We start from the raw sequence: 11,993 nt of genomic DNA, 5'->3' as shown, positions 1-11,993 counted from the left end.
AATTAAAATTTATAGGGAAAAAAAAAGTACAACCCGCTCCATAGGGAACACTGAAAAAGAATGACCACACAAACTTTGAAAAAGAATGACCACACAAACTTTGGAACCGTGATGATGGTGGCCCACATACAAGTGTGGATCATGTAGATTCTATGGATTTCATCAAAACTTATTTGTCTAATAAATCTAATCTGGTTGCCAATTAATAACATGGAACTTATATTAAAAATCATTCGTTAACTTACTTATTAAATGAAGCTATTAAAAAATAAAGTTAGGATTAATAGCCGTTAGTTCCCTTTTCATAGTTTAAACCCCACCTAGATCTAACTATAAGAATAAAAGAGTGTTATGTCAAATCTAATAAAATATCACGCAAAAGAAAAGCTGAATCACTGATGCTTCATGATAACAAGGTTCCGCTCTACGTACGACAACAAAAATGCTACACGACAACTTTGTTTTTTCTATGAGCGTTCGAAATTCGAATGCATGTCCATGTTTAAAATATAGAGTTTAATATATATGATTAATATCAAATATTTGTATGAAGATGTTTAACTAAAAATTATCTTTTTGTTATATTATATTAATGAAAAATAACATAATTAAGTGATCGAATCACGTTAAATGTTTTATATCAATAGTATATATAAATTATATTCCATTATATATATATATATATATATATATATATATATATATATATATATTTGAACCAATTTTATATATTTTTTGTTACATAAAAGAATGAAAAATTTCTAGAAAACATCATTTTTCTATTTGAAGAAGTTTAACGTGCCCACACGACACTCAATTTTATGGAATAATACTATTATAGATTTGACATCAAAGATAGCAACATATATAACACTAAATTTCGCAATATCTACAATTTTATAAGAATAATGATACTAACATAGTTTTTGACATATATGTTAAATATATATTTCATTATCAATAAGTTATACGAAACTCGATAATAATTTACTAAATATAAAGTAGGATTTACATAAAATTTATTTAAGAATAGAAGTATATATTAAAAAGAGTACCTTAATAACTACATTGTTAATATTTTTTTTAAATCATCGTTTAAGGTTTATGAATACAAGTCCATGATTACAAAAAATATTTATAAACCATAAGTCCATAATCGAAATATTATTAATTAATTAATGAATTACTAGAAGAGTATGGAATATGGAGTTAAAAAATTAAGGTGTGGATTTCCATAAGTAACCCATGTGGGTGCAATTTTTAAAAAATGGTTCCACATGGCATGTTGTGAGGATGGCCACGTGGAAGTTTCCTTGCATACTAAATTATGAAGGGAAGGACCAAACAGATAGATCTGTGTTTTTTTCTACTTCCACCCAGACTCTGCATATCAACACATTACACTGCACCCTTTCTTGATGCCATTTGCAAAGAAATAATCAGTCCATGTTAGTGTATGACTTGTGTATATAATGATATATTTTTTCTGAGTTTAACTTGTGCATAAGGTGATTAATCAGGATATATAGTTTTTTTCTTTTCTTCTAGAACACTATCATCCAATAAAAAACAATTATGTTTAAGTGAGATAAAGTTATTATAAATGGTAAAATTTACTTTTTAAATATTTAATTTAACTGCATGTTCAAAACTCAAATCTTAAATTGTTGATTAAATTAGAATAATTCAACATTAATTAATGTACGCGCTTGATAATAATCAAAATATATTGTTAGTATGACTTTTAAAACAAGTTATAAAAATTTAAATTGACCGGACACATGATATTATATATAATTGCATGTCTTTAATAAAATTTAATTCTCTTTGATTTGAAAAAATTATTTTTGACGGTAAAATTTACTTTTCAAATATTTAATATAATTGCATATTTAGGATTAAAATTATTAGTTAAATTAATAATGTTAGTATAGCTATCAGAATTTAGATAATGATATTTTAAATTTCAAATAGATAATGATTCTTTTTTTTTATCATTTTAATTTTGTTAAAGTATGATTTAACTAGTTTGGATTTTTTTTCCTTTGAAAAAACAGGCAAAATGACAAACATAGTTCACATATATATCCTGGATCAAGTAAAGACTCTGGGATTCGTGAAGGTCTTTTTATTGAAAGAACGTTGATACTGATAACAATTGATATGGTACTTATGGGGGAAGTACACTTCTTAGTACACTATTAGGTGACACACTTAGGCAGGTTTAATTTGTTGAAGAGTAAACGATTAAATAAAAATGTTTATTTTATATTTTATCTTACAAATGATTGAGAAATATAATCAAATAAATGATGAAACATAAAATAAACATTTTATAAATTAATAACTAATAAATTTAGAAAGATTTTCTATCTCACATATAATACTATTTAAAAATAAAAATATCCAACATTGTCTCTTCTTTTTTTGAACGGAAACATTGTCTCTCCTTTAATATTATCTTTTTTAGTCACATTTTTACTCTCAATATTCTTATGTTATCATTTTTTTTATACTATATTTTAAAATATAAATTTAAACCTAATTCAATTCTATATAAAGATGAAAGTTATTTTTTTCTTATATAGTCTTTGGCACTAAGAGGAGCCTCTTATTAAGGTTCCTTAGTAGAGGGACACGTGGTAGTTAACTTATTTTACAATTGGTGGTGTAAAGAGCTGAACCATGTAATTCTAGCCTCTTTGTTAGGTGGTTGTTTAATTGTAGACTTGTCTCTACCTTTCACTTGTAATTTTCGGTACCTCCAGTACCTTTTAATATAATCTTTTGGTTGATTAAAAAAAAATTCCTTCTTACCGTTTGATATTATTTCTAATTGATGTGAGACTTAAGTTATTTATATACACTTCTTATGTTTAATATTTTTGAGCTTAATATATATTTAATATCTAATATGGTGAGTAACCCACTAATACATTTAGAATAAATTTTAATATTATATTAAAATATAAATTTGAATCTAATTCAATCTCAAAATCTAACTTATAGAAGGAGGATTATCTTCCTCTTATACATTCTATTTTAATGTTATCTTCAATTGATTTTTTTCAATGCTATTTCTTGAGGAAAGATCAATTTATTCTAACTTTTTCACAATTCATTTTTCTTAAATTTAATGATTATAACGATTAATTAATCATAACCATTAGATTTTAAAAAAATAACTCTTTTAAAATTCCTTTTATATAAACTAATTTAATCCCTCCTTACTTTTTAATATGCATATAATACTGTAACAGGTTCAATGAGTTTATGCGTGGCAATGAGGGCGCTTTTCATAAGTACGCTATTTTTTTATGAGTAAGATAAGGATATTAAGGGTGATAATAAAATGAAAGGATGGGAGAACGACATGACAGAGATTACAAGAAAAACATCATTGCATATTTCTTCGATGATCAAGTTAAAGGACACACATTTTTTTTGTAATTTTTTATGTAAGTTTGAGAGGAGACAGTTTTAATAAAAGCAAGAAACAAATTGCAATGAAGCCTCATTGTTAATAACAATGCACGCAATAAGTCAAAGGAAATGTTAAGTGCAATTACTCAATGACAATAAGAGTATAAGACATCAATCAACGTGAATACAATTAACACTTGACAGTGACAATGGACGATGATAGCGGGTGTACAAATTATGTCATTGTGAGGAGTTGAGAATTTAGTGATACACAACCTAGAACATTTGGTTTTATTAATAAAAAATAGCATAATAAATTAATATTTATACCATGCACTGAACAATTTTGGTCACTCAAAACAACTATTTTTATAGTTAAGTTCAATTTATCCACTTTACAAGTACCAAGTCTATAAAATAACATTATTTCTTGTGTGTTTTAATAAACTAATAAAATAATAATATTATTTTAGAGTTCAATTTTTTTATGTTCTGTCGTTATGGAATTTCTTTTACATTATTAACTAATGAAAAATATTTTTATTATAATTTTAAAATAATTATTATAAAAATTGATAAGTTTATTATGATATATAATTAAATAATAATATAAAACACCTACATTTTAATTAAATTCATTTTAATGTTGTTATACTGACGTGAGTTGATACTAATAATTAAGATTCAGTATGAACTCCCAGGATAAATTCATTTTAATTATATATATTACTATGGTAAAAGTGGTACCAAAAGTAAAGTACAAACAAGGCACCTCACGGTTATAGTAGTATATTTATAACAACATACAATTATAAATACTAGATAACCAAATGAGGGTCTCACATGGAACTAAAAACACTGAATTTGGTGCCAAACAAAATCTCAGCCCTTTAAATTGTTGTCATAATAAGTGCCCACATAATAAACCCAACTATTGACAATGGTATAAATTCTACATATATACTTGCTCAACAATGAATAAGAAAACCATTGCAACAAGCTAGTCTCTATCCATGAGAAACCACACGAGTCAGTCATGAAAGCACAATCACAAGACCCCACTAGCACATACTTGCCCATGACACAAACGAAAAGGGTAATACGCTAACCCTGTTGTGCAGCCAGTAACATATAAGAAACTTGATCTCTTCCACTACCACGTACTTGTACACTTGAAAACACAGTTAATTCGATATTTCCTAATGCAATAGATATATAACTGCACACCATATTACTTGCCACACACGTCCCTCCACTCTAGATCTAGCAACACCTTAGAATTGCCAAAAATGTTGTTGAAAATCTTATGGGAGCATAGTTGCCAAAGAGTAGTAGCATTTCAAAAGGTTTCTTTCTCCATCTAAGTTCCCAAACCCATTTATCCTCCATCCATTTACCCATACCACTTATAACCTTTTCCTTTTGTTCCGAGAGAAGATAGTCTAGGAAACATAGAAGCCAAACTTTGACCGTCCACCCACTCATCTATCAAAAAGTTAATATTGACTCCACTTCCTATATTTCATGAAATCCCATTATCAAACCATTTTTCATCACACTCACTTCCACACAATTTTTTAAGGTCCCTCCACCACAAAGACTCCCTCATATCCTAGCCCTTGCCAACCCTTATATTTAGAGGCAAGCACATCATCACCCCACAAGTTCCCTCTTTGATGGAAAAGATTCCATTTCCATTTAGCCAACAATACCTCATTAAACACCTTTAAATTTTTAATGCCTAGTCCTCCCAAATCCTTACTCTTACACATCACATCCCAATCCATCCAAGTAATTTTATTGTTTTCCTCATCACCCCCCATAAGAATCTCCTTTGAATCCCCACAAGAGGCTTCCACTCCTCTTTTGACATTTTAAAGAAGAAAAAATAAAAAAAAGCGGTAAAGAGGAAAGCACATGATTGATCAAACAAATTCTTCTTGCATAAGGCATATTTTTGTGTTTCAAAATAGCCAACTTTTTAGAAAACTTCATGATGACCAGTTGCCACATCTCCTTTCTCCTAGGATTTCCCCTAATGTAGTCCAATGTATGTAAAAGGAAAAGCCAGAACACTACTATTTAGCATGTTGACATATCTTTCCACCACTCCCACTTCCACCCTAGTGGCTCCAAAACTACTTTTTCAGAAGTTAACTTTCAAGTTGGAATAACATAATTCAAACATCCTTAAGATGATTTTGATAGTGAAGGCATTTTTAGCATGAGTCTGACCAATAAAAATGGTGTAGTAAGTTAACAATGCAATTGTTGTTACCCACCAAAATGCCTTCAAACAATTCTTTTGATTTAGTTTCTCTCATCAATTTGCTTAATCCTTCCACTATCACCAAAAAGAGGAAAGGAACCAATGAGTCACCTTGGCATAAACCCTTATAGCATTTGAATTTAAGGGTTAAACTACCATTTATCAACACCGACACCCAAGAGAATTTAAGGCATCCTTTGATCCAACTAATCCAAGTGTCAAATCTATGCAACATGTACAAGAGAAAGTTCCAAGAAATCGAATTGTATATTTTTTCAAAATCAACTTTAAATAATTTTTTTTTTCTCTTTGCCACAACAATACTATGTAGGCATCCTTGACTTTAGTACAAACAAAATATTTTAATACTTTTATTTTGGTGATTAAAAATTATTTTAAAGTTGTTATAAAGATATTTTACTCTTTAGTAATTGGTAATGATTAGTTAATTTAAAAAGACTAATTTACATTTTTCATTTTCTATTTTATTTTTGAGATTCATTTTATTCTTCAAATTTTTAAAATTTTCATTTTGATCTTTTATCTATTAATTTTGAATCAAATTGACCTTTAATTACTTATGAGATTTATTTTTTATGCAATGTTTATCATATTAACCATTTTGGTTTGAACATCAGTTCAGTTTTATTTTTTATACAGGTGAATATAGAGTGTAGCAAATTTCTTGTCTTGAAATAGTAAGTTTAAGCTTTTAAAAATTGATATTATTGGAATTTTTGTAAAGTAGCAATCGTACAAAAGTGTTGTTTTTCTTCAGAACATAGTAAAAATTGACGGTAGAAGAAAGATCCGTTGACCGTAGAAATACCCAGTGCGTATACGGTATACAGTATCTCTGCACTTACTGTCCTCTCTCTCTCTCTCTACTTCATTTTTTCAGCACAGTCACACACACACAACAATAACCTCTTTCTCTGTTTCTCTCTTTTGTTCACCGAAACCTCACCCACCCCTTACTCTTACTCTCTCTATTGTTCTTTCTTTCAACAAGTTTCTTACTTCCTTTCCACAATAGAAAGAAAAACAAGGAAAATAAACTCTACCTCGAATGGCCAACACTCACCGCCGCCGATGAAGATCTCCGGCGACTCCACCCGCCCGCTGCGCCCATTCCCGCCGGCCATTGCAGCCCCCTCTCCGGACTCCGATCTCCAACCGCACCGGAGGGCCAGCCGCCGCCATCCCCGAACTCCGGCCAGCCGCCTTAGGCTGGCCGGTGGACACACCGGAAAACGGAGCAGGCCGGAAACCCCCTTGTCCAAGTGGAAGATCCACGACGGCGGAAGAGAGAGGAACATCATTGGCGGCGGCGGCGGCGGCGATCCGCTCGAGGACCACGTCCGGAAGAAGGAGGCTCCGCCGCATGCCGCCGTGTCGGCGAGGAAGCTCGCAGCCGGGATATGGCGGATGCAGCTGCCGGAAGCAGCGGCGGGTGATGGCGGAAGGCGAAGGGTTTCGAGGAAAATCGGTGAAGATCGTTTGGGAGTTCAGGTAAAACCCCTTTTGGGTTTTTTCTTTGTTCAGTGATCGTTCATTTGTTATTTTTTTCTTACTTCCATTTGCTTGCATTTGCTGATTCTGATTGAAATTTTGAGTTTCACTAAATGTTTTCTATTATCATTGTTTTATGAGTTTAATTTCTCATTTTAGACCTTGAATCAATCAGAAATCATATAACATAACTTTTTGTTTTTTTTTTTCAGCAAACTTATCATACATAACAATTTCTATAATTGGAGGACTGTGTAAAAATCCTTCACGAGTGCATAGATTATTTACTCATTTTATTTTGTTAGTTTTTTCTTTATTTCTGAACACAAGTTTTTGAAGATAAGAAATAAAGTGAAATTGGCGTGATATAATAGTGATTAAAAGTGAAAATAAGAAGTCTTTTCTCATATCTTTTATTTTGTCGTTGCTTAGTTTTAAAGTTTTAGGTTTGACCTTTTGTGAATCCATCTTTTTTCATTATTTTGCATGTTCCTTTTTGTGTGATGAAAGTCTTTTGGCTAGGCTTTAAGTTGAAATTGAAATGATTTTTTTTTCTTTCTCTCTCTCTCTCTAGTACCAGTAATTAAACTTTTATTGGTTGTTGATTCTTGTGTTAAATGTGTGAAGTTCATTAAGTATAACCGGTAATGAATAAATGTTTGATGACTAATGTGTGACGGAATGCAAGAATGGAAAGTTTGGTACTGGAGTAATTCATGACCTTAAATGAAAGGGAAAAGAAAATCATTTCAAGCCTAATAAGTGATGTGTAGTTGACTCGTGATTGATTTTTGGTCTACTGCAGAACTCATTAATTTCCTTGGTAATAATTGGAGAAATGGTTTGACTAGGGTTTTTCTGTGGAGATAATTGAATTTGTTATAAATGTTGTTAAGTATCTGTACTGTAGTGTAAATGTCTGCATTTTTAATTGATATGCTTTCAATGCTTGTTCTTTAGTGAACTGTGCAGTATGCTGATTTGTATTCTTCATTTACTAGAAGTTAGTAGGTATCTATGCATTATTGCATCATTAGAGAATTGTTGTTCTTCATTGCATGCCACTGTCATGTAATTTGTTGTCTTTATTTTCGAAATTTGGCAGTTTGTTGTTGTCTTTAAATTTTTTATAGCTTTTCACTTTTAGTTTAGAACTGATATCACTTATCTGCAGCATGGAATTGGCCATGTAGACCACCAATTTCTCAGCCATCAAAGTGGCATGATGCATGGTTCTGCTATGAAGAATCCATCACGAAGTCCCCATTCCATTTCTGGGACTAAGGATGGACACTTTTGTGAGGTATTATGTTTTTTTTAATTCATTACTTATAAATATAGTAACGAATCTGGATAATTGAAGATTATAGTGTGAACACCATATGCTTAAAAAGTAAAGACTGAATTACTACTATTCGCTTTCCTGCATCATCATCTTGATACTCAGTGAGTTCTGCAAATGCATTTTTTTTGGGAGTGAAAGTATGGGGCCGAGGCCCAAAATGATAGAGAAACTACAGGGAGACTAATCTATTGACAGGGGTCCCATTGCAATCATGTGTCAGAAGATTAGTAAGAACACTAGACTATCTGCAGATTTGATTGCTTCTCTATAGTTATGCATGATGTCAACTAGCCAATCCCTCTTCAAATCCTATATAATTTTGGAAGTGGAAGGATTTCTAGTAGCATCTCCCTTGATCATATTATCAAATCAACTGGCAATGCCTGCTTTAATCTTGATAAGTCTATGCTTTGTTCTAAAGGCTGCTATTTCATTAAGTTAGGTTATAGATACTCAACAAACTGATTATATTACAGTAATGTGTGGTCATGATCTAATATTGTGAAAATGTAATAATATGTCCAGCACTCAGGTACAAGGTACACAGACATGCTCATATAGGCTGACATGACAGCCATCCATTTGAACTTATAAAAAATAAACAGATATAATATAGATCATAAATCTATTGGATTGCATGCCTTTATACATGAAATTGAGTGTTGCTTAGGTCCATGCTATGTATAGATGTAATTTTCTTTGTAAAAATGCATGAGCAAAACATTTTCATATTGTCGGACAAACCAAAGTAGTGAAGTGTCATCTAAAATATCAGTGATGAGGGAAGCTTATCTGGTTGAGGAAAGAGTTTAAAAGTGTCTCACTTTTACCTTCCCTAAGTGAAAGAGTAAACTGTTGAAGTGCTAATCTCTAACCTGCTGTTTTCTTCTTCAGCTCAAGCCTTCTTTCCAGTCTTCGAGTACCGCAATGGAGGGGGCAACAAAGTGGGATCCTGTTTGTTTAAAAACATCAGACGAGGAGCATCACATCTACAGCCAAATGAAACTTCTCGACCAAAAGGTTAGCACTGTTTCTTCTGTATCAGCTCTTGAAGCTGAACTAGAGCAGGCTCGTGTGCAGATCCAGGAACTTGAGACTGAATGCCACTCCTCCAAAAAGAAACTTGAACATTTCTTGAAGAAAGTTAGTGAGGAAAGGGCCTCATGGCGAAGCAAAGAGCATGAAAAAATTCGCGCTTACGTTGATGACATTAAATCAGAGTTGAATCGTGAAAGGAAAAGTCGCCAGAGGATTGAAATTGTCAATTCCAGGTTGGTTAATGAGTTGGCAGATGCCAAGTTAATAACAAAACGATACATGCAAGATTATGAGAAGGAAAGGAAGGCCAGAGAATTGATTGAAGAAATTTGTGATGAGCTTGCTAAGGAAATTGGAGAAGACAAGGCTGAAATTGAAGCATTGAAGAGGGAATCTATGAAACTTAGGGAAGAAGTGGAAGAGGAGAGGAGGATGTTACAAATGGCTGAAGTATGGCGTGAAGAACGTGTTCATATGAAATTGATTGATGCAAAAGTTGCTCTTGATGAGAAGTACTCACAGATGAATAAACTTGTAGCGGATTTGGAAACCTTTCTCAAATCAATAAATGTGAACCCAAATTCAAAGGAGATGAAAGAGGCAAGGTCACTTCAACAGGCTGCAGCTGTTGTAGACATTCAAGACATCAAGGGATTTTCGTATGAGCCAGCTAATCCAGATGATATTTTTGCCATTTTCGAAGATTTAAATTTTGGCGAATCCAATGAGAGGGAGATTGAAGCATGTGTTGCTTACTCTCCAGTGAGTCATGCCTCAAAGATTCACACAGTGAGTCCTGAAGCCAAATTGATTAGTAAGGATAACTTGCAAAGATGTTCTGATGTATTTATGGATGACAATGGTGATATAGAAGAAGATGAAAGTGGATGGGAAACTGTGAGCCATGTTGAGGATCAGGGATCAAGTTGTTCGCCTGAAGGGAGTGCCCTATTGGTGAACAAGAATCGTCGAGAGAGTGATGTTTCAGGGAGGAGTGTGCTTGAATGGGAAGAAAATGCAGGTTTAGAGACTCCAATAACTGAAATTAGTGAAGTCTGTTCAGTACCAGCTAAGCAATCAAAGAAGGTATCCTCCATAGCAAGGCTTTGGAGGTCTGGCCCAAACAGTGGGGATAATTACAAGATAATCTCTGTGGAGGGAATGAATGGAAGGGTATCTAGTGGGGGCATAATGTCCCCTGATTGGGGACTGGGTAATGGTGGACTAAGCCCCCAAGACCTTCTGTACCAGTTGAGTTCGCCTGAGTCAGCAAATCTGCATAATCGAGGCATGAAAGGGTGCATTCCTCGCACCGTGCAGAAGAGTAGTCTGAAAGCCAGACTTTTGGAGGCTAGGATGGAAAGCCAGAAGGTTCAGTTGCGCCATGTTCTTAAACAGAAGATTTAGATGTGATGTGAGCATAGGCAGAGATTCCCACCTGTATAAATGAAGAATGACCCACAAGCGGCAGATTTGTTTTGAATTGTGAAAGTACAAATCTACTGCTGCTAGAAAAACTTCTCAGAAATGATGGGGGCCATGAATAAATACATCTTTCCTGCCTCAGACTTTGGCCATGTTTCAGTTCTTCAGCATCACTCATTTAAAGCATTGAGAATATAATCTTTCACTCCCTTGTGTCAATGCCTCACTTATATTTATCACGACCGGCCTTGCTTCATTTTGTGTAGTATCCTATAAAAGTTATGAGAAGCATGTTGCTTGTATTGTATCATTTAAGTCTGAGGACAAATATGCAGGGAAACCAAATCATCATAAGGTATAGATGATAGTAGCATTATGTTTTCAGCATCTTGATTTTCTATCTTAGTAGATGTGGCTTAGAATTTGTCATATAGATTGTAGACCACTAGGATGATTTCTGGTCCCAGGACCGAAAATTCATAACAGTGATAAAACTTAATACTTCAAGGTTGAGATGGACCACTTCCTCTCTGTTTGTGACTGTTTCATTGGAATAATGAGTACCGTATAACTATTTAGTGGAAATAATGAAAATTGAGTTATTTCTCCCCTCTTGTTTGCTGAGGAATAATTGATGTAAAGTGGGAGTTAAAGAAAATTCCCTTTTACGGTAGAACACTGACTTCTATTTTAGATTGCCGATATAAAGGTATAAAATCAAATTGAGCTAGTGACCAACTTCAATGACGAGACAAGATATTATGTCTGATGTTTGGAATATTAATAATTAATTTTTTATTAACAAGTGAGACAAAATCCTGTATCTTCATTTACCATAGATGGCAAAGTTAAAGGATGTCATGTTCATGACTCAATACATGAAATGATCCGCTGAAAAATCAGGGATACAGGGTTTTGTCAGCATATTGATGAGCATAATCAATTGGAGTCAAGTGAGATCGTTAGACGCTTAACAATATT

General features: G+C 32.9%; 1 protein-coding gene across 1 annotated transcript; it reads left to right on the top strand.

Annotated features, from left to right (window-relative positions):
* Window positions 1-6,549: 6,549 nt before the first annotated feature.
* Window positions 6,550-11,597, top strand: LOC100795752 (myosin-11). The gene is made up of 3 exons (XM_003530698.5): window positions 6,550-7,204; window positions 8,379-8,507; window positions 9,444-11,597. Exons 1-3 carry the CDS (start codon window positions 6,785-6,787, stop codon window positions 10,992-10,994), a joined length of 2,100 nt encoding a protein of 699 aa, XP_003530746.1. The 5' UTR covers window positions 6,550-6,784; the 3' UTR covers window positions 10,995-11,597.
* Window positions 11,598-11,993: the final 396 nt, after the last annotated feature.

Source organism: Glycine max, chromosome 8 (genome assembly GCF_000004515.6).
Source record: "Glycine max cultivar Williams 82 chromosome 8, Glycine_max_v4.0, whole genome shotgun sequence".
In the NCBI taxonomy this organism is placed as follows: Eukaryota; Viridiplantae; Streptophyta; class Magnoliopsida; order Fabales; family Fabaceae; genus Glycine; species Glycine max.
Note: the sequence above shows the minus strand (reverse complement) of the source record. Positions and strands in the feature narration are given on the sequence as shown.

Excerpts from the sequence above, each read along its gene's own strand:
- LOC100795752 (XM_003530698.5), top strand. The coding sequence starts at position 6,785 with ATGAAGATCTCCGGCGACTCCACCCGCCCGCTGCGCCCATTCCCGCCG. Across the intron at positions 7,205-8,378 it reads AAGATCGTTTGGGAGTTCAG|CATGGAATTGGCCATGTAGA; the intron begins GTAAAACCCCTT and ends ACTTATCTGCAG. Across the intron at positions 8,508-9,443 it reads AGGATGGACACTTTTGTGAG|CTCAAGCCTTCTTTCCAGTC; the intron begins GTATTATGTTTT and ends TTTCTTCTTCAG.